This window comes from Idiotropiscis lumnitzeri, chromosome 13 (genome assembly GCF_059441095.1).
Source record: "Idiotropiscis lumnitzeri isolate Australia: NSW breed Sydney's pygmy pipehorse chromosome 13, RoL_Ilum_1.0, whole genome shotgun sequence".
Taxonomy (NCBI): domain Eukaryota; kingdom Metazoa; phylum Chordata; class Actinopteri; order Syngnathiformes; family Syngnathidae; genus Idiotropiscis; species Idiotropiscis lumnitzeri.
In genome coordinates this window covers 2785616-2806605 of record NC_142403.1, presented here as the reverse complement: position 1 = coordinate 2806605, position 20990 = coordinate 2785616, and the positions used below count along the sequence as shown (strand labels likewise).

General features: G+C 39.6%; 2 protein-coding genes across 14 annotated transcripts in view; both read left to right on the top strand.

Moving 5' to 3' along the window:
• Nucleotides 1-10898, top strand: part of lrrc7 (leucine rich repeat containing 7) — a 106484-nt gene extending 95586 nt beyond the window's left edge. For 7 of the 13 annotated variants that reach the window (XM_088312702.1, XM_088312701.1, XM_088312711.1 and 4 more), the window contains 3 exons: nt 1183-1275; nt 4326-4400; nt 8067-10898. In XM_088312702.1, the coding sequence (XP_088168828.1) occupies nt 1183-1275; nt 4326-4400; nt 8067-8177 (279 nt within the window). In that variant the 3' untranslated portion in view covers nt 8178-10898. Of the gene's footprint in view, nt 1-1182; nt 1276-4325 lie in introns of all 13 variants that reach the window. The other 6 variants (XM_088312707.1, XM_088312704.1, XM_088312703.1 and 3 more) reach the window with 6 other exon arrangements.
• A 7571-nt stretch (nt 10899-18469) lies between these two features.
• Nucleotides 18470-20990, top strand: part of LOC148324040 (discs large homolog 1-like protein) — a 105505-nt gene continuing 102984 nt past the window's right edge. Inside the window, exon 1 of the mRNA XM_088312479.1 lies at nt 18470-18788. Within this exon, the coding sequence (XP_088168605.1) occupies nt 18770-18788 (19 nt within the window). The 5' untranslated portion in view covers nt 18470-18769. The remainder of the gene's footprint in view (nt 18789-20990) is intronic.

The window sequence follows — 20990 nt, the reverse complement described above, 5'->3', positions numbered from 1 at the left end:
AAACTATGGATGTCGCCACAGCTGCTCTCGGGCAGGCTGACGGATGCGTGGCAGCCAGTGTGCGTCTACCAAAGTTATTTGTGTTAATGAAATAAAAGAAAAACTAAGTGAAACTATATTTCGCGTTTATAAATCTAGAATAAAACTGTAATAAAACTATAATTACAGCGAAAATGTCCTTTGCTTTCGTCTTTGGCAAATAATTTGATAAAAGAGCCTTTGGGGTTGATTTTAAAAGTTTTTATTTTGATATTAACGGGATGGCCGTTAGCGGAAGAAGAGATGGTCGAAAGGTCATCTGGGCGTAGTCCTCTTAATGAATGTTTTTCGCACAGAAGTGACATCATCAAGCAGCAGCCACAAAAAAAGCCCCCAAATGACTGATCGCTGCAATGAGACATGTTTGTGTCTTTGGCTCAAATGTGAGTTGCCTCTTTGAAGCTAATTGCCTCCAAATAATTTTTTTTCCGTCTTTCTCTGTGAGGAGAGAAGGGAGGGGAGGGGAGGGGTGAGTTAAACACAGAGGAGGAGGTGAAAGATGAAAGGGAAACTGCAAACAAGGATTCCTTTTTGCTTTCTTAATTTGTCTTGCCCTAAAAAAAATTGTGCCAACAGGTACTATTAAGCCCCAAGGATAACATGTGTAGCCCATCGGTCTATTCTAAAAATAGCTCACCGGTGATTGGACATTGTGACTTACTTAGAAGAATTAACTCAAAAGAAGGTTAATATTTTTAAGCTTAACATGGCACACCTTTCTAATGTCCTAAATATTCAATATTTTTTTTGAAAAAAATACAATAGATCACGTTCAATGGGAGAAATTATTTTTTCATTTCCCAAAATATAAAAAAAAAGACATTTTACAGCTGTAATTCCAACACCGTGATACTGTGATATTTTTGCTGCCTGTTGTGATACTGTCAGAATTTAATATTGGCCCATGCCTAGTAACCGCACAGTATTTATTATTCCTGAATGAGTTTTGCTATACAAATTATAATGTATATTACAATTTGTTTTGCCAATCTGTCATTTTAATATTTTTGGCAGTGATTTCTCTGAATCTCAAGATCGTGTGATAGCGCTCCTCGAGCATGAAATCTGTCAGTGTTCATTCAATTCCAACTTTGTTGCTTGCAGTTTACTTCCAATGGTCTATGTTTCTCTTTCTCTTTCTAGTTGTGTATGAGAATAGAGAAGAACCCTGGTCTTGGTTTTAGTATCTCTGGCGGCATCAGCGGTCAGGGGAATCCCTTCAAACCCTCCGACATGGTACGACTCAACCCAGCCTGCCAGGCAGACATAACCTCCCCAGATTTGTCCAAGAGTTCCAATGGAAACGAATATGCTTTGTAGCACCTTTTGCTTGTTTTGTCTGTCTGCGTTTGGGCAGCTGATGTTGACCTTGCTAATGGAAAATCTCTTGGTGTAATGTCTTCTTAATAAGACTTACTTAGAACGTTCCAGTGTTAGGGTAAGTTTCAGGTGCAATCATCAACAGTCTCGCTCCAACAGTTAAAATTGTGTTAGTAAACACATGATGCCAAGTAATTACAAATAAGGGTTGACACATTAGATATGAATACAGTATTGCGCTTATTGCCCTCAGATGCCTTAGGATAGGCTCCAGCACAGCACATTGACAACACTTGTGAGGATGTGCGGTTCAGATACTGGATGGATGGATAATAATTTGATGATAATAATGCTAATAATAATAGTAATTCATGCATCCATGAATCCATCCTTCTATTATCAGAACTGCTTTTCCTCACAAGGGTCACAGGGATGATGAAGCCTGTCCCAGCTGACTTTGGGCAGCAGGCACGGTACACCCTGAAATTGTTGTCAGCCAATGGCAGGAAACACATAGACAACTACTCACGCTCACAATCACACCCAGGGGCAATTTAGAGCGTCCTTTCAACCTACCATGCATATCTTTGGAATGTGGAAAAAATCCACACAGGCCCAGGAAGAACATGCAAACTCCACACAGGAAGGCCAGGGCCCAGAATCAAACCTAGCACCTCTGAACAGTGAGGCGGACGCGCTAACCAGTCGTCCACCGAGCCGCAAAAACAATAATTCAATTTGGTTAAGGGCGTTCATATTGCCTTCCTGTATACACTGATTTTTTTCTTTTCTTCTTTTCTTTTTTTTAAATTTAAGCTATACCGTTTGTTAATTTTAATTTAATTTTTAATTTTTACCTTAATTAGTTTCTAGTATTACTACAAAGAGGTAGACACAAACCTTGTTGTCTTAAAATAAAGAAAAAAACTAAATAATTGAATCATTTAATTAATGCATTTCTTGATTGGGAAATGTGTTACATCTTTTTTTATTTATTTTAGACAATTGACCACAATTGACTTGACAATTCATGGATAGCAAAATTAATTGCATTTTAGCTTGAGAAATATTTCAGTTAAAAAATGTTACGGAACAATGACAGTGGTAGTCCCCAATGTTCTGATAGTTTTTTTTTCTGACTGCTTAAAGTCTAACAGTGATACTTGTAGTACAATTTCTGAAACTAATTAATACCATAAAGACCAGTCACGGAGTTTGCAAAACAAAAAGCAAAAACACTTCTATGTATTGAGTTTGTAATATTCTTACCTACAACTCACTGCTTTCTACTCCATTTCCAAATGATCAACACGTTTCTTGCAAAACTAAACACAATTATGGCCATTATATTTAAACTATCCTGCCAACTGTCACCGGAGAAAACTGTTTTAGATAATTGGTTGACTTTGCCATCAGCCTGAGCACTATCAGCAAGCCACAGCTGTCGGTGTGGAGTACAACGGAGTGAGCAGGATGAGTGAGAAGATTGAAATTTAGAGGAGGCCAAAGAAGAAGACATGGCGGTGAAGAAGCAAGAGGGAGAAGAGGAGGAGGTCAAGGACAAGGTGGAAGGAGCGTTAGAAAATAGAATTACTGATCATATCAGTGCAAAATGACAAAAAGTAGACTAGTTTTTTTTTTTTCACTGTTCTGTCTCAGAACATTTGTCACACTATTTTGATACCTTTTCTGTATTAAAAAAAAACCCAATGCATAATTATAATCGTTAACATGCTCTATTTCTCAGTCAACTCTGCATCATGGATTTTTTTTCTACAGCCCCTCTTCTGTTTGGATTTTTACTTTTCTGCTTATTCAGGCTGTCTCCTGTGATTATGTTATCCGTAATGTCCCTCCTTTTTCAGGACCTGACCTGATCTATCTTGTTGTGTTTTAAAACAGTTATTGATGTTAATGTTAACATGGGACATATTTTTGCCATGTCAATACGCTTCGGCATGCTTTATGCCTTCTGTGCTGACATGTGTGACTAACGCTTCACAGCTCCACCTGTTGACAAGTGCATTTGTAATTTTGTAATCTACAGTGAGCTCCATATGACACTATGAGGAAAAAAAATCATTCAGTTACCTCTCTTTATGCTTAAATGTGAACTAAAATTGATCACACAAAAGCCTTTTCTTTTTTCTGCGCAGTTTACAACAAATGATATACAAAGTCAAATTTAGAACATTTAGAAAAACATTTATGAGGCTCACTGTTTATGTGCCAGTGTTATAAGTGAACTAATACATCCGGAACGCACACCTTTGTGCAGTGTATCTGTACATGTTTACTTTGTTTGTTGGTGCGACAGTATTGTCATAATTCCGGAGTATAGTTCTTTATCATCTGGCATCGCCCTCATGTGGCCCATCTCTCAGTCGTCTGTTCAACTGGTGCACAACCTGTTGAAACACATTGAGCTGATACAGCCACATTGTCCCGCACTGTGTTCAAAAACATATTTCACCAAGATGTGAAAAGATGTTGGTGTTTTTATAATCTCTGCCTTGGGTTCTTTGAAGAAAATATGGGACTGTTTATCTTCTGCCCTCCCGCAATCTTATTCTTTGCCCAATATAGTACCCATTTCACACCTATCCTTCTCTCCTCATTCTACTGTATATATGATGCTTCTATTAATTATTTTTACATTGCTTCTTAAGTCTTGATCTGTTTATGGTAATCAGAAAAAAACATTTTGGTGTTGAGTTCCTTTTAGCAGGAGAGTTTAAGAAATTTAACAACTCAAATACCTGGGATTTATTATGTCTCAATTTCTAACATACTTGTATGCATCTCTAGAATGTGAAGAGAATACATTTTAGCTGCCTTTTTATTTTTGGCAGACACGATATTTTTTGGGAGCAGGGGGTGGAAATTAAGATGAAATTAAGAAAGGCAAAGATTCTAAACCATCGTGTCCTTGTGTTGTCCTAACCTTGTATCATTTTGACTTATAGGGTATCTTTGTTACTAGGGTACAGCATGACGGGCCCGCTGCATCTTCCCTGCAGCCTGGAGACAAGATACTACAGGTAACATCTCTCACTTATCAACAGAGGGACCAGTAACAACCATGTTCTTCTATCCCTCTCATACCCAGCCCCCACCACCCCCCAAAGCTGTTTCCCTTTCCTAAAAACGAGAGACAGGTCATGTTTAGGTTTCGTGCAACTGACAGGCAGTCCTGTCGCCAGAGCCCAGCCTAAAGGGGAGCACATGAACTCGTTGGTGGGGTGGGGATGGTCCAAATTATTTTAAATACTCTACAGACTACACTTACAGTACTTTGCTCTGTATATTTGGATATATTCGCCCAGCACTGCCACTCTCCTGGTCAATGCTCTCGAATGGCACCTTTGCGACAACAGCTGGCAAGTTTTAGCATCAGTGTTGGACGTGTTGCTTTGAAAAATTATCGTTATAAATGACTTCATTCAAAAAGTAATTGGCTTAACTCTATTACTGACTTGAAATAGTCATTATTTACTCAGAAAAGTGATTATATTTTAATATGTTCTGTCTATAGTGTAACAGATATTATGAAGAATAAAAAACAATACGTTTGGTATTCATTCAAACTCCACAACTTGCCACATGAATAGATTATAAAAAATTATTACTGAAAATAAAGAATATTCACACACTTAGCATTTCAGTGCAAAACTAAAACACAAATGTAAACATGTAAAGAGAAACAAAAGAAAAGGCCATTAGGTAGTGCTATTTTTGTTGGGTTTGCTTTTCCGGCGCTCCAGGAGTGGACTCTAAAAACACAGGCTCAGAGAAGAGAGCAGAAAAGCTGAGCAGAAAACAACAAAAACATGAGGCATGACAGAAACGGATCATGACAATTTTTCTATTGTTAATGCAAACATTCTTTGGATCTAAAAAAATAAGAACACTGCCAGTAAAATATTGTTTGTGTTTTTCTGATAGAAAATATAGATCGCAATAAATCATAAGAAATTTTGAAACAAAATGTAATCGTATACAAACCTATTTGACCTATTCCATTGGCGTTGGGATGTTGTGCAAAATGCTTAATAATAAAAAAAAGTAAATAAAAACAGAATTCAGTTATTTGCAAATCCTTTCAATCTATATTAAATTGAATAAACTATAAAGGCAAGCTATTTCATGTTCAAACTGATGAAAAGTGTTTTTCTCATTTTTAATATGATGCCAGAAACACATTCCCAAAAAGCTGGGACAGGGGCACCAAAAGACTAAGAAAGTGGAGGAATGCTAAAAAAAAAAAAAAAAAAAAAAAAAACACCTGTTAGGAACATGTCACAGGTAATTGGAAAACAAGTGAGTGTTACGTTTGGGTGGAAAAGGAGCATCTGCGAAAGTCTCAGCTGTTCACAAGCAAGGATGGGTGAGGTTCACCAATTTGTGAACAACTGCGTGACCAAATTGTCCAGAGTTTAGTAGCAACATTTCTCAATGAGCAATCGCAAAGAATTGAAGGATTCCTTCATCTATGGTCCATAACGTCATCAGATACAGTCATTTTAAAATCTCTTCATGTAAACTGCAAGGCCGAAAACTAACTGTGAATGCCTCTGACCTGCCGTCTTTGTGTAACGGATCTTGCCGCATGGGATCAGGAACATTTCAGATAAGCATTACCCATTTAGACGCTTCATCACTCCATCTCTAAATGCATGTTAAAATGTTAACATGCAAAGCAAAAACTATATATCAACAGCACCTCTAGCACTCTCTATGCCTGAGCACATCTGAGATGGACTGACGCAAAGTGGTGCTGCTTTGGTCTGACAAGTTCACATTTGAAATTGTTTTTGAAAATCATGGACGTGTCCTCCGGGGTCAAAGAGGACAAAGGACCATCAATATTGTTATCAATGTATGTTCCAAGCCAGCATCTTTTTTTTTGTATGGCGGTGGTGTGTGTTAGTGGCCATAACATGTGTAACGTGCACATCTGCAAAGGCACCATTATTACTGAAAAATACATTGAGTGTTTTGGGGCAACATTTTTTTAGGTACATCCACAACCACATTCTACACATTTTACCAAAATGTGACTTTGTAGTAAAACACTGCGAGTACTAAACAGGTCTGCCAGCAGTCCAGACCTGTCTCAGAGTGGGCTGTTGAGCACCTGAAATTGTACTTCAAGCAAGAATGAGAAAGAATTACACGTACTGTACAAAGCTCCAACAATTGAGGTCCTCAGAATGGCTTATTGAGTGTTGTTAAAGTGAAAGGTGAGACCACAGTGGTACACATTTTTGGAGCATGTTGTAGGCATCAAAATCAAAATGAGCTAAATGCATTCTGTCTGTGTAGGTGTACTCAATTGAATATAAATTTTAAAGGATTAGTAAAATAATCTGTTTTTAATTTACATATTATGCAATTTGTCATGACTAGGAAAGGAGGGGGACTCAAATGCAGGGAAGCATATTTGCAGGAAGGACATGATTTAATTAAGAGAAAACACATGTGCGAAACAAAAATCAAAGTAACAAAACAAACACAAGGAGAACTTAACTTGACGTGAAGAAGAAAATCAAACGTGACACGCCATGGCAAGGGCAGGAGGACAACTGACATTGACCTGACAAGGACTCAAAGGAAACAGGGAACTATATCCAAGCAAATTAACAAAATGAGGAACACCTGGACAAGACATTGGATGACACTCGGAGGGGGATGACAAGCCCAGGTGTACACAATAGACTAACGAGCCACAAAGAAACACAAGGAAAACTTGAAACGAAATACTAAACCAAAAATCCACCAAACCAAATCAGATCATCCAATGTAATTGGAATCGTGGCTAGTCTAATAGATTTTATTAAACTATTAGATATAAAAAAAATATATATAAGATGCACAATTAAGGTGGATTATCTACTTAAATATAGGGTGGTTACATACTGTAAAAAAACAAATTTTCCATCCTTTGAGTGGGACTCTTATCTCCATGACACATCTCTACTTAGCGATATTTGCCCACAGTCCTTGATGCAAGTGCACTAAATGTTGAGAGCATCTCCAGGACACAACCCTCTTCAGATTAGCGCAGATCTTCAGATGGATTTTGGTCTGGGCTCTGGTTAGGCAATTTTCTAAAATCCTTCCTCTTCAAGTAAAGTCATGTGTTGTTGTAAGGCTCAGAAAAATGACTAAGCCATATCTGAGACGACAACAACAGTTTGACATGTTGGCAAATTTTTAAATATGTGAAAGTAGTGAACTGTTTTACACTTTGGTTAAAAGGCAGGAGAATTTGGGATGCCATTTTCAATAGATTGCACATAAAAAAAGTTTGGGCCTTTTAAACATTATATATAGAGTTTAAAAATGCAGATATTGAATCTGGGCTTAGAGTTGGGGGTTTTTGACAATAGTGTGTGTGTTACAGAGAGTAAGAAATAAAAAAGCCATCTCTGGAATCCCTTTCTTCCCTTCCCTCCCTTCACAATTGTTGAATTCATCTTGAATGTCCTTTTTTTGTCTTTACCCCTTCTCTTTCAACAGCATGTGTGTAGATCCTCCACTTTTCTCTCTTTTCCCCAACAGTGATGTTTACTGAACTAATGATGGCAGTGACCCTCCATCCTTCCACAAACTCACAAATTGACATAAGGAAAACTGCAATTCACATATCTTACCATGCATGCGCACACACATGCTGCTTACTGTGCTGCGTGTTTGCCTTGCAGGCTAATGGACATAATTTTTTACACATGGAACATGAGACAGCCGTCTCTCTGCTGAAGAGTTTCCAAAGGACGGTGGACTTGGTGGTTCTCAGAGACAGCAGCACCCCCTAAAAAATACCTAAAAAAAAATGAGCAAACACGCCATCACTTGTGTGCTCTGCATCACCCATAACCACCCCACCTGCCCTCTTCTGGTGGCCGGTGGAACTGGACAAAAGCGCCGACTGAAAAAAAAAAAATAAGAAGGAATGAATTTTTTTTTAAGGAATTGCAGACAATTTTTTGCCTTTTGCTGGACTTTAGGCAATTATGTGTGCCAAATCGCATAAGCATATCGGCTATCTGTCCAGAGACAAGGGGACATGATTAAGCCCTGAAGGACCCTGAAAGGATCATACTCTTTGAGTCACCACAAGGCTGCTCCAATTTGGATTTTGTGTTTGAATTCTTAATTAGGCTACTAATTGGTCAATCTCCTTTGTTTGGTTACTAACTAGAAATGTATGAGTTCATTTTGAAAAAAAAAAAATCTGGATTCTTATTATTGATTTTCATATTAAGATTTTAATTATTTCAAACACAGGCGCCCTTTTATGTCCCTTTTGTTTGTTTGTTGTAATTAGATTTGCTTCCTCATTATTTATTCTGTACTGCTGTTGTCCATTCTAAACTGCCTCTAATATACCGGAATTAACATTGAAAAAGTAACAAGAAAAGGTCTGCCTTTTATACATACATTGAGCTGCAGATTTCTGGAGCATTCCCTCTGAGCCTGAAGTAATTTCTTTCGTAATGTTTTTGAAACCACAAGTTCAGTTATTGCTTTGACTGCACGGTGATAATTTTCTTTATGAACAGAATTGTGTTTTCCCATTCCTGTTCAATCACTGCAATGTAATTTTTACGTTTAAAGAAATGCCTGCTGTGCGAGAAAAGAGCTAAAGCAATATTAATATTTTTGAGCCGTTTTCCAGCAGAATCTAACGTGTCCTGCAGTGCCATCTAATGAGCAACTCAAGCTAACGTTTACACATAAAAGAATGCATAACAAAGTATATGCAATGCTGCATCCGTACTATTAATTTCCGAATTCAGATGCACTTCAAATAAGCTAGACGCTCATAATCAGCTGCATATTGTGTGCAATGTTTGTGTCACATATGAACAGTTTTAGTGTTTTCTATTGTTTTCCCAACAACATCACGGATCAAAAGTTATATGTTGAAAACACAGAATGTGCTCAAATCTCTGTGTATTGTCACATTTGCATTGCGGCATCTCAGCTCTGCAGTGTACTGCAAAGAATTATCTTCTATATTTAGTCCAATATGAAGCCTTTCATCCTCCCAACTGATATTTACACAATCCCAAAATACCCAAAGTAACATTTTTGCGGCCCACATCTGGTCTACCCACAGCGCCAGAGGCAGCATGGCTTGTGTGGGTGGGGCTACTGTCTGCATGCATACAGTATTCTCCAAAACTTTGGCCCTTCTCTGCTTACAAGACCAGTGTGCAGTATTCCAATGTGACTTTCTGTTTTTGTTCATTTAGTGATATGAAGACTGAAATGGTCACATCTCAAGTGGTCCTCCAGAAATTCCCCTGACCAGACATACCTGTACATAAACAAATATTTTACAAACTCCAAACAGGCTGTGATGGCCGTCCATTAATTCAGCATCATAGCAACCCTTTTGGTCTGAGACAGCTTCAGATCACTCCATTGACCAGGCAATGACTCCCATTGTAATGCGATAATGGCTGAGGACCACTGAAGTTGGGGGGAGGTATTTAAATGCCAGCTGCAAATAGATTCTCCGCAATGGTCGTTTAAGAAATACTGTATTCTTAATATGGCAACGCACAGAGGACAAAATGACACGACTATGTGCACTTCAGATTGCAGAAATGCAAAAAAAAAAAATAATAATATCATGTATGGTTACAAGTCATCTCTGTACTTTTTAAGCTCTGACAATATTTCTTTTAGTGTGAGTGTCATGCTGTGACCATTATGTTTCCAGCCATTTAATGTAGTTAGTGGCACGAAATGGCACAATTCACTTATTTGGCTGTGGCGACAGCCGCCAACACCACCGAATTCTAAACAGTCTAAAAATATGAATGGTATTATGATGCAAAGACAGAAAAGGTTTGATAATTAAATTATTTTTACTACATGTTTCAGGTAATTATTTCTAAATATACTGCTATATCTTAGCGTTGCTCACACATGTGATATTTTCTAAAGACTCTTATAACAATGTGATAGATGAAGGTACGCTCAGTATGACTTGGAAACTTAAACATGAACTATCCAAAAGTGTACCAAATGTATTTCTACTCTAATTGTAATTTGTGTTATACAAATATATTATAAATATATATATATAAATATATATATATATATATATATATATATATGTGTATATGGTCATAAAAAGTCTTTTTTATGTGATAAGCAAACATAAGAGCTGAGACAGTTTCACTGTACATACAATAGCTGTGAAAGATATCAAATTTGAAATGACTCCTACTAATTGTGAATGTACTCATGCTTTCTGCAGTATACACTTACTCGACTTGAATGCTGCTTCTTCTGTTGTGTGACAAAAAGTATTTTGACCTCCGACGAGAGAAAGACGCTCTTAAAGTTGGACAGTTTTTAGTGACAGTTTACAGCACTGTTTATTTATTTATTTATTTAATTATTTATTTGCTAATGCAACTTGAATCCTTCCACTTTTAATTTTGAATATTTATGAAGAGAATTGTAACTGCCGAAGTACATATATGTATATATATATATATATATATATATATATATATATATATATATTTATATATATATATATATATATATATATATGTATGTGTGTGTTTTCATGTGTTTAGAATGCATTTTGCAGATGCTATCTGTACATACTATTTAAGATACAGTTTTTACAAAAAAAATATATATGTATAAAATTGAAAACATGCTGTGCAGCAATTATTCTGAAGCAATTTTGGGCTTTGGAACGTAATTTTTTCAATATATAAGAAGTGTTTTGAATAATGTACTAAAGTCTCTATTGTACAAATAAAAAAAAATGTCACTATTGGTAATCTGGGCTCTTTACATTATAATGCAGTCAGACGTTATCTATCAATATGTTATTACACCTTGAAATAAAAATGAAAGGCTTCTGAATATATAGTGCGGGTCAGTGGATGACACCATTAAGAATGAATCCATAAATTAGGTGCAGGGACTTGGACAATGACAAGTTAAGGAGCAGAAAAAAAATATTGTGTAAAAAAGGAAACGGAGAGTGTAAGGGGGCCACCCGCAGCGAGGGAGTTGGTTATGTATTCCCTCATGGCTTCTTGCTCGAGCTGGGAGATTTTATACAAGCGGGCAGCCGGCAAGGTAGAGCCCGGAACGAGCTCGATCGCGCAATCGTAGGGACGGTGGGGCGGTAGGGACTGGGCCCAATCCTTGCTGAACACGGCACGGAGGTCGTGATAAATCCGTGGAACACCGTCTAAACAGATTTTCTCGGGCGGGGCGACCCGAGGGCTTAACCCCTCCTCGGCCGAGCGCAGGCAATGCGCGTAACAATGAGGACTCCAATTGTCTATGGATAGCCTGCCCCAGTCGATTGCCGGTTGATGGGACTTCAACCAGGGAAGTCCGAGGACGATCGGGGCCGCTCGCGAGGGCATGACAAGAAAAGACCGTCTCTCCACGTGGTTTCCTGATAACTTTAAAGTAAGGGGCTGCGTAACCCGTTTAACGTCTGCCAGGAGTCGTCCGTCTAAATCGCAAACGCGCTCGGACTTCTCGAGCTCCCTGACTTCGCAGCCTAACTTGGCGATCAGCCCAGGATGGATAAAACAGTCGTCAGCTCCCGAGTCAACCAGAGCCCGAATTCGGATGCTTCCCCCCACCCCCAATATCTCGCCGTCTACCTCAAGTCTCTTCGGGGTCTCGGTTTGACAGTCCCCGGAGACCGGATTCTCGGCCTCTGCGACCTCCTCGCGGAACTTAGGCGGGTCGGTGTGGTCGGTAGTCGACTTACAAGGTTCTTGGGTCTGGTCGGGTGGCGACCGGCGTGGGGGACGTGTAGGGCAGGCGGAGATCCGGTGACCCGGTGAGCCGCAGTAGAAACAGGAACCCGACTGGAACCGCCGCTGCCGTACAGTCCTGTCCAGCCGGCCACCGCCTAGTTGCATAGGCTCGTCGAAGGTGCGGGAAGCCGGAACCAGCTGCCGCTCTGGCTCTCGACGTGGCCGCTCCGCTCCTCTCTCACGGTGCCTCTCGCGCAGACGGTTGTCGAGACGGATGGCCAAACCGATGAGCTCTTCCAGGGACAACGCATCCTCGCGGACGGCGAGCTCGTCCTTCAGATCCGAACTAAGTCCACGGCGGAATAATGTTCGTAGAGCACAGTCGTTGAAACCGCTCTCGGCGGCGCGAATGCGGAAGGCGATTGAGTAATCGGCCACTGATCGGTCGCCTTGGGTGCAGTCGAGCAGTTCACCCCCCGCCTCCTTCCCCTGAGTCGGGTGGTGAAAAACGCGCTCGAACTCCACCAAAAACGCCGGGAACGACGACCGGAAGTCCGGTCGGGCGTTGGTCACGGCCATGGCCCAAGCGCTAGCTTGACCAGTCAAAAGGCTCATCATGAACGCCACCTTGGAACTGTCATGAGCGTACGTAAGTGGCTGCTGATCAAAGATTAAGCGACACTGATGAGTGAACTGGCCGTAAAGGCCTGGTGCGCCCCCATAGCGGGCGGGGTGAGGCAAATTTGGTTCCCGCACGTGAGACACAGGTGGGGAAGGCCCGGTCGTAGTGAGGAATTTATTGTTCCGGCAGAGAACACCAATTACATAAGCACAATGACTAGAACTGAAGGGAGGTGCCGAGAGTAGAACCGAAGGTGCTGGTGGGGGGTCCACACCAGGAGAAAAACGGCAAGAACAAAAAGAGCTTGCAAAAGGCAAGAAAACAAGGACGAACGAAAATAGCTTACCGCGGAAGGGTAAGAGGTGCCAATTGGCGAGCGAACACGGCCGAGAAGGGCAAAGGCTAGAGACGGAGTCGATGGGCGGAAACGAGGTCAAAACACACGTGAAGCACAGAACAATGGCGAGAATAGACACTTGAAACATGGCATGAACAAGGGAATAATCCGACGCTGACGTGTCTAAATAGGCAGCAATCATGACAGGATGAGACTCAGGTGCGTGGCAGGTGGGCGCGCCTCTCCAGCCGTGACGACATGACAGGGAAGGGTGCTGGAGAAAATGCCCCCACGTCATCTGGGCAGACACAAAAACAAACACATGAAGGCATGAAACAAAACGGGTCATGACAGAGAGATAATAAGTTGACTTTTTCTTTTCTTGGTGGATTTAAGTTAGTGGCAATCATTATCTCAACAGATGCTTCCTAGTCTGCCTTTCCATTAGTGTAACAGCCTTCGTATTCATCCATGATTATTGGATGTATTGATGTTTGGCTGAGCTTTGTATCACAAGACAGATTGCATGGGTTCTAATGTTATTGCCAGAGAAATTCTAAGGGAAGGTCTTACACAGAGGCACCGACATACAATTGCTGTAACATGGAAACTTGTACTGAGGGAAGCTTCATATTGTTATATCATGCCAGGGACATCTAATCAACATACTGTTGAGCCACACTGATCAACCTCTTCTTTGTTTAGATGTAAAATGTTCAGTTTATGAATATGAAACACCTGCAAGTAATTAGGTCTGCATGCTGCCTTTATTAATTGTTAAATTTGTTCGAAGTAAATATTTTAACATTCCTAAGTCCATAACCATATATGTGTCAAATCAATTTTACGATAGTCTTAGTAGAACATTAAAATAATCGGAGCTGAGCACCTGACCCTTTATTGCCAGTCAGTCCCCCGCCCTCCGGCCGCGATCTGGCTAGCCTTCCGGCCTCGACCCTTTGGCCTTATTCATAAAACTTGTCGGCACTTGCCGGCCGTAATTAATTGAACCTTTTTTGAAAATTTGTCACCCCCCGGCTTCCGTCCCAAAAAATGGGCGTCCGGCCGGGCCAGATGGCCGGACCGTTCCACCCCCAGGATGGACCTACTAGAAAATATTAAAACACGTTTGACGAATCAGGAGGGTGTGCTAGCTCACACCTTCTGACATTAACTGTCAGGTATGTGTTAAAGGAAGTATAAACCAAGACAAAAACAAAACAATACAGAGTGATGAGGAGGATCCAGCGAGCCTGCAACCAGCATTGGTTTCATTTGTAACATTGCCAATTAATTATAACGTCTGATCAAGTATACGCTAACACTGGCCAGTCTGGACCCAACATTGGGACACTGGGGTTTAGTTTTAGTTTTTAAATTTGTGTGCCCCTTCGTACAGTATTCTTCACCTCATAAGATGCCTTGTTGCAACTGGTCCCTCTTTTGGAATAAGCAACACAAAGAAAACTGAACTCTAATTTGACATGCCAAGATCTCATGAAATAGGTTTGGTTGATTCTTGAAGCATATTTTTCACCCAAATTATGGCCCTTTAGGGTAATTTAAATTTGGTTACAAACATAGAATACAAAAACCTTTGGTGAATTTATCCTTTTCTAAACTGCAGTTCTGCCTATATTGGACTATTCTTTGATATTTTACTGACACCCCTTTGTGGAGTTCAACAATCAACAATAGACACGCACGCACAAACGTTGATGAAAGTAGCTTCCTTTGTTCCCCTTCTTCCACATGCTCGTGCGGACTGTGGACTAAATGTTACTTTTGTTCCTTGATTAAACCCACTTAAACAATCCTGCATAAATTTCTGCGCACACTGACCGTGTAAACCCCAAATCCCACAGAGGCGGTCAATATGCTAGTGTGATCTAATCAATAACAATACCAAAGCCTATGCCCATGACCTGCATTCAGCTACTGGGTGTGTGTGGGTGTGTGTGTGTGTGCGTGTGTCTCCTTCTCTGTGTTAGTTTCCTATGGTCACTCCTCCAGCGCACAGCCAGACATAGACATGATAGCCTATATAGCCTAGAGCCCAGTACACTAATCTGTGACCTACAGTGACTCAGGGGATGTTAACTGTCTGCAATAGTAAGTATGCCTGCAACCAAGTTGCCAGCAAATAAGTCTAATCTCACCATAATAAAAATGTCATCTGTATGTCTCTGTTATGCCGACAATATAGATTTACAGCTGTGTTTGGCACAATGGCTGGAAACTGAGGAAAACGTTTAGAAAAGCACTCTTGTGAATGGCGGGGTGAGTTAGATTTTCATTAAACTTTAACATTCCATCAACACATTTACTCTTACAAAACTCATTAAATCGGTTTTGTGAGCTTTCTTTCGTGGGTTCAGTTCAGTAAAACTAAAAATAGTCCTGGGCCAAACATTTCATTACTTTTGAAAGCACAAGGTGTGTGACATATTTGAAAAGAACCAAATTTAAAATTCTTATGGATCCTTCTTGCCAGGCTTCAAACTGCTTACAGCAAATACTTGAGGTCTGTCACAAAAATGTAGGCACCAACAGGAATTCCAACTTCAGGATTGAAAGAATGCAGTCTTGAAGAGATGAGTTTTGAGTCAGTGTTACCGATGGCAAACAGAAGGAAGTTCCAGAACGGTGGGAGTTTTTACAGCGGACGTCGCATTACAAGTTAGTCGACGTCGGGGGTGGCCGTCATGTGGGTCGATCTGGAAATAGACTAGCCGTTCGGGAAAATCAAGACATTTTCACAAATTTCCCGATGGCCCGCATGCCCGTGAACCAAACCGATTGGGAGATTTTTCGTCATGGAGCAAAATATTAACCCCAAAATAATAACGAATGTCATTATGAGAATAAATTCCGAAGCTTGAGACTGACCGGGTCACTCTCCAGACTTAAACCCAATAGAGCACATTTGCACCTGCAATGTAAATGTAAGTTTGGAGATGCCAGTGGCTCACAGCCTTGATGCAGTTACTGCAAAAAAATAATTTCCTATTGAATATTCTGGTGGTAAGCAAGTCCTCCGAGTCTAGAGGGTCTGGGTTTAAGTATTGGCTCAGGCCCAGTAGCGTTCTCCCTGTGCTTGCATGAGTTTTCTCCTCGTGTCCTCGCATGTTCCAAAAACATGCATGTTAGATTAATTTCATATAGAATGAAGTTTTCATCATCTCAGAGTGTCAGTGTGCCCTTCGACTTATTATATTGTTAAAAATAATACAATGTTCTAAATAGTGTATCAGATCCAAATCTAAATATCTGTGACTAAAATTTGAAATGTTGATATTTTGTTTGCGATCAACATACACCAAAACCTATTGGGTGGCGATGGGTGTTTGGGGGAGAGGACCGTCCCTGATGCAGGCCAATTGTGGCCTTAAATGGATATGCCGTTTGTGAATCCCTCGAAATTCCCAATGGTTCTCATGGCCCAGGACATAATTTCCTCAAAATAGGCTACACAAAAAATAAATAATCATATGTCACTTAATATGCAGTTGTCACAGGGTGGAAAACACTCAATTTGCAAAACAGCGAGATACAATTATTACAAAATGAAAGAACATTTTGCATATATTATGTGACCATTCTGTTTGCAGTCTTTTGCCCTGTATGGGCAGTGGAACTCAGTGTGGATTCAGTTATTATGTAAATCCATCCCACTGGTATGTGACAGAGGGGCAGAAATGCAGAATGGCTTCCTTACAGACACATTTTCAGAATTAGGCATAGGCAGATAGAACAAAAGATACAATTGGCCATGGAATTCCACATGTGTTGGGTGGGAAGGCACTCCAGAGAGCCAACCATTTGTCCTGAAAAAAGTTGATTTTCTATAACATGCATAAAATTATATCTGACCCAAGATGCCTGAGGATGCAAACTAAAAATGGCTGTGCCTTTTACTGCACGTATAGCCTATTCCATGCACATGCTAAAGCCCTCCACATTTCTGGAAAACAGGCCCACGATAGTTTTGCAGTAATCCTTTTGAGAGAGTTAGGCAGACAAACTGTACAGAAAATTAACCTCGTTGCCAGATGGAACGAGAGTTACATCACATAGATACAGACTCATGGGTGGGGGACAAGCATTGGGTAGTGCAACTTTAATCCTGTCGAAACAATGCTTCATTCCATGACAATACAAGGGGAAGTTTTTTGATCAGATTTGTTTGGGGCGGAGGGGATATAAAAAAAAAAAATCTTCAGCAACACTGCAGTGGTGCTTGTGGGCAGTTTTGAGAAATGTTTCTAAGAAAAATGCCTGTAAAGATGTCTCCGTTTAAAGTGTATTCAAGATTCAATGAAAGCTATTAGAACAGTCTTTGAATTGAAAAAAATGTACTTTGTATTTTGTGAATTTGCATTAATTCCAAGATATTATTCAAGTAAATATCTGTTACAAACTTCACAAAAAAATGTTTAAAAATGGGATTAATCTTAATTAATCATATATATATATATATATATATATATATATATATATATATATATATATATATATATATATATATTAGGGCTGTCAAAATTAAAGAATTAACTCAGTTTGATTTACTTAAAAAATAATTTACATACTTTGCAAATATTGCGCCATATTAGCTGTACATTTTTAGCAAGTCTTTGAAATACCGTGTTCAAGTTACCACTGGGCCTTGCAAACCAACACTGCTGGAGTGTGGCGCTTGTGGGCGATTTGAATAAATGTCTCGAAGAAAAATGCCTGTAAAGATGTCTCCATTTAGATCGTATTCAAGAATTAAATAAAGCTATTCGAACAGTCTTTGAATTAAATATACTTACATATTTGGTGATTTTGCATCAATTCCAAGATATTATTCAAGTAAATATTTGTTACAAGCTTCTCAAAAAATTATAGTTGAAAAATGTGATTAATCGCGATTAAGCAGAGAATTTTTTGCAATAAATTAGTTTAAAAAATTCATCACTTGACAGCACTAATATATATATATATATATATATATATATATAATATATATATATATATACACTATATATATACACTCATAGTCTATATTGTTAAAAAAATCTATTGGGATTGACTGGGTGTGGATCCAAAACCTTTTATCCCTGGCGCAATACTGTTTAACATAACAATGCTGTCAAGCTACTTACTACCAATTAAACTAAAACCAGCTTTGATAGCATTTGGAACTGAGTGATGAAGGTGCGTGAAGAGAGGCGTGTTTGCGCGTGGGTGTGCGTGTGGCGTGCGCGCGCGAGAGGGAGAAGGCGAGAGGGAGGGGGGGAGAGAGAGAGAGAGAGAGAGAGAGAGAGAGAGAGAGAGAGAGAGAGAGAGAGAGAGAGAGAGAAACCGGTCTGACAGTGTTGAGTCACCTGAGTACAGTAGTTGAGTTTCTTTAGAACAGATACGGACATTTATGTGAAGAAGTTTACTACACGGACTCAAAGTCCTCGTGCTTGTCGTTTGACGTCAACACTTGGAGTTTGTGTGTTTGTGTTTTTGCATGTCATTGTTTTTCTATGAACTTTTGACTCATTTTCGTATTGGTTACCAATAACGCCACCAAGACACTTGCGTGGTCTATTTGGTGCCCCGGTTTGGAGGTGGCAGGCAGTCCCTGCTGGGACGGACGCTGACATTTAGACTAACACAGACGGACATCGACACACTCCAGCTTCGGGCAACAGCACCATGCCTGTGCGACAGAAAGGTAAAGAAAAAGTTATTTGTTTAAATCGTGGATTTGTTTCACACTGCCTGCCAGAGTTAACGACTGCATTTTAAATTACATGAGGTTTATCTTTAAACTCTGTAAATGTGCTGGCTGCTTACGTTAAGTTCCACTTCGTTTGGTGTTGGTCGCCGACTTTCCCTCAATTATTTACTCACACGCAAAAACCTACGCGAATTGTTTTTGTTTTTCTCACACTTGCACTTGTACTTACTTTATCAGCACGACTGATATTGTACTTACAGCACTATTTTCACGCTTCAAATTCATTTTGTTGCACCTGCCTACTGTCAACTTGACGACCACTATTTTAACTTGGTGTTTATTTTTTACATGTGCCACACATCAAGAGATGTATTGTCCAAGATTACCACATACATGCCATCGTCCAACTAGGCTACATGTCCATATAGGTATAAACTATTGTAAATGTACTTATACATTGCCAATATAGGACAGGCAGCAAAATAACTTCACTAACACCATTGGATCCAATACAAGAGCTGTTTCAAAGTCTAATGCAGGAATTAATGATCAGTAGTTTACCTGTGCTCACTCCATCACACTGATGTCTCTTAATGCATGCCTCTCTGGGTCTGTGGTGTGCAACAAAAATATACTGTACGTCAATGAAAATGTTAGAAAGAAAGCGGAAAAAGAATTAACAGTTATACAATTTAAAACAACACAATGAGACCTCAACAGCATTGTCCATGTCCATGGTCAACAACGCCTCTTGTCCAAAGTCAGATGTGGTAGATTCCAGTTCACCCATGACCTTTATGGGGCCAGGTTGTATAGCAAACAGATGGATGCAAAGCAAAGAGATATTCATTTAACAAAAATATGTGTTATTATGGATGGATTTTGCAGTGATGTCCAAAGTTACGGAGTGGGCGTCTGATGTCAATTCGACATCAATAGAACATAAATTGAATGAATTTCATGTCCTATTAATGGACATGAAATGGTTAAGATTCACTTCTATGGAATAAGACAACTTTCAAAAGACGTAAAAACTGAATATTTGAATTGAAAAATGAATTATTGAATTTAAAACTAAATTATCGAATTACATAAATTGCATACTTGTTTCATTTAAATCTGAATTTGTCTTATTCCATAGAAGTGAATCTTAACAATTCCATGTCCATCAATAGGCCATGAAATTCATTCAATTTATGTTCTATTGACGTCGAATTGACACGTGGGGCCCATTGGAACAACTATTGATGCTTAATAGGTACTGTCAGTCTGTTACTTACTTAATACCGACCCCTGCTAGATCTTGAACATCATTGCAGGAAACAGACACAATATTATTTAGGTTATATTTGATTATTTATCTTTATTATTTTTCTAAATTGATGTTTAAAATATATTTATCTTTAAAATAGTCAATAAATAATGCTAACATGTCAACGTAAAAATCAATGAAAGTGTTGTGATGAGGTTTCTGATGGTGTAGTGGTACACTCGCCTGACTTGTGTGCGAGCAGTCTGGGATCGGTTCCCAATCGGTGAACGTGTCTCTGTGTCATCTGTGACTTGCTAGCGACCAGTTCAGGGTGTAGTGCGCCTTTCGCCCAAAGGTCAACTGGGATAGACTCTAGCACGACCCCACACATTTCAAATAAATAAATAAATATCCCCGTCTTGATGTGTACTTTGTTATGTTCACGGCCATCTAACCAAGCATTTTAGCAACGGAGACGGCGCGCTTAAATATTAATTGGGTGTGTGAAAGCAAAAACGGGCTGATGACTCTTGGATCACTTGTGCCAGTTAATAGGGAAGTGCTTGTAATTGAATATTTGTTTTATTGCTTGCAATGTACTCCACCTTTGCGATCCTATCAATCTATATAACGTGGCTTTTAAATAAACATTGAAGTCACTTGCATTCCGCACAAGACACATTCAAAAACTTTGTTTTCAACAATAATCATTGACTTTGAATTACATGGCCGCAACACGTCCCAAAAAAGCTGAGACAGGATCATGTTTACCACTGTGTTACTTTGTCTTTTCTTTTAACAACATTCAATAATCATTTGGGAACTGAGGACACGAGTTGTTGAAGCTTTGTAGGTGGAAATCTTTCCCATTCTTGATGTACCACTTCAGCTGTTCAACAGTCCTGGGTCTTATTTTACGCTTCATAATGCATCACACATTTTCA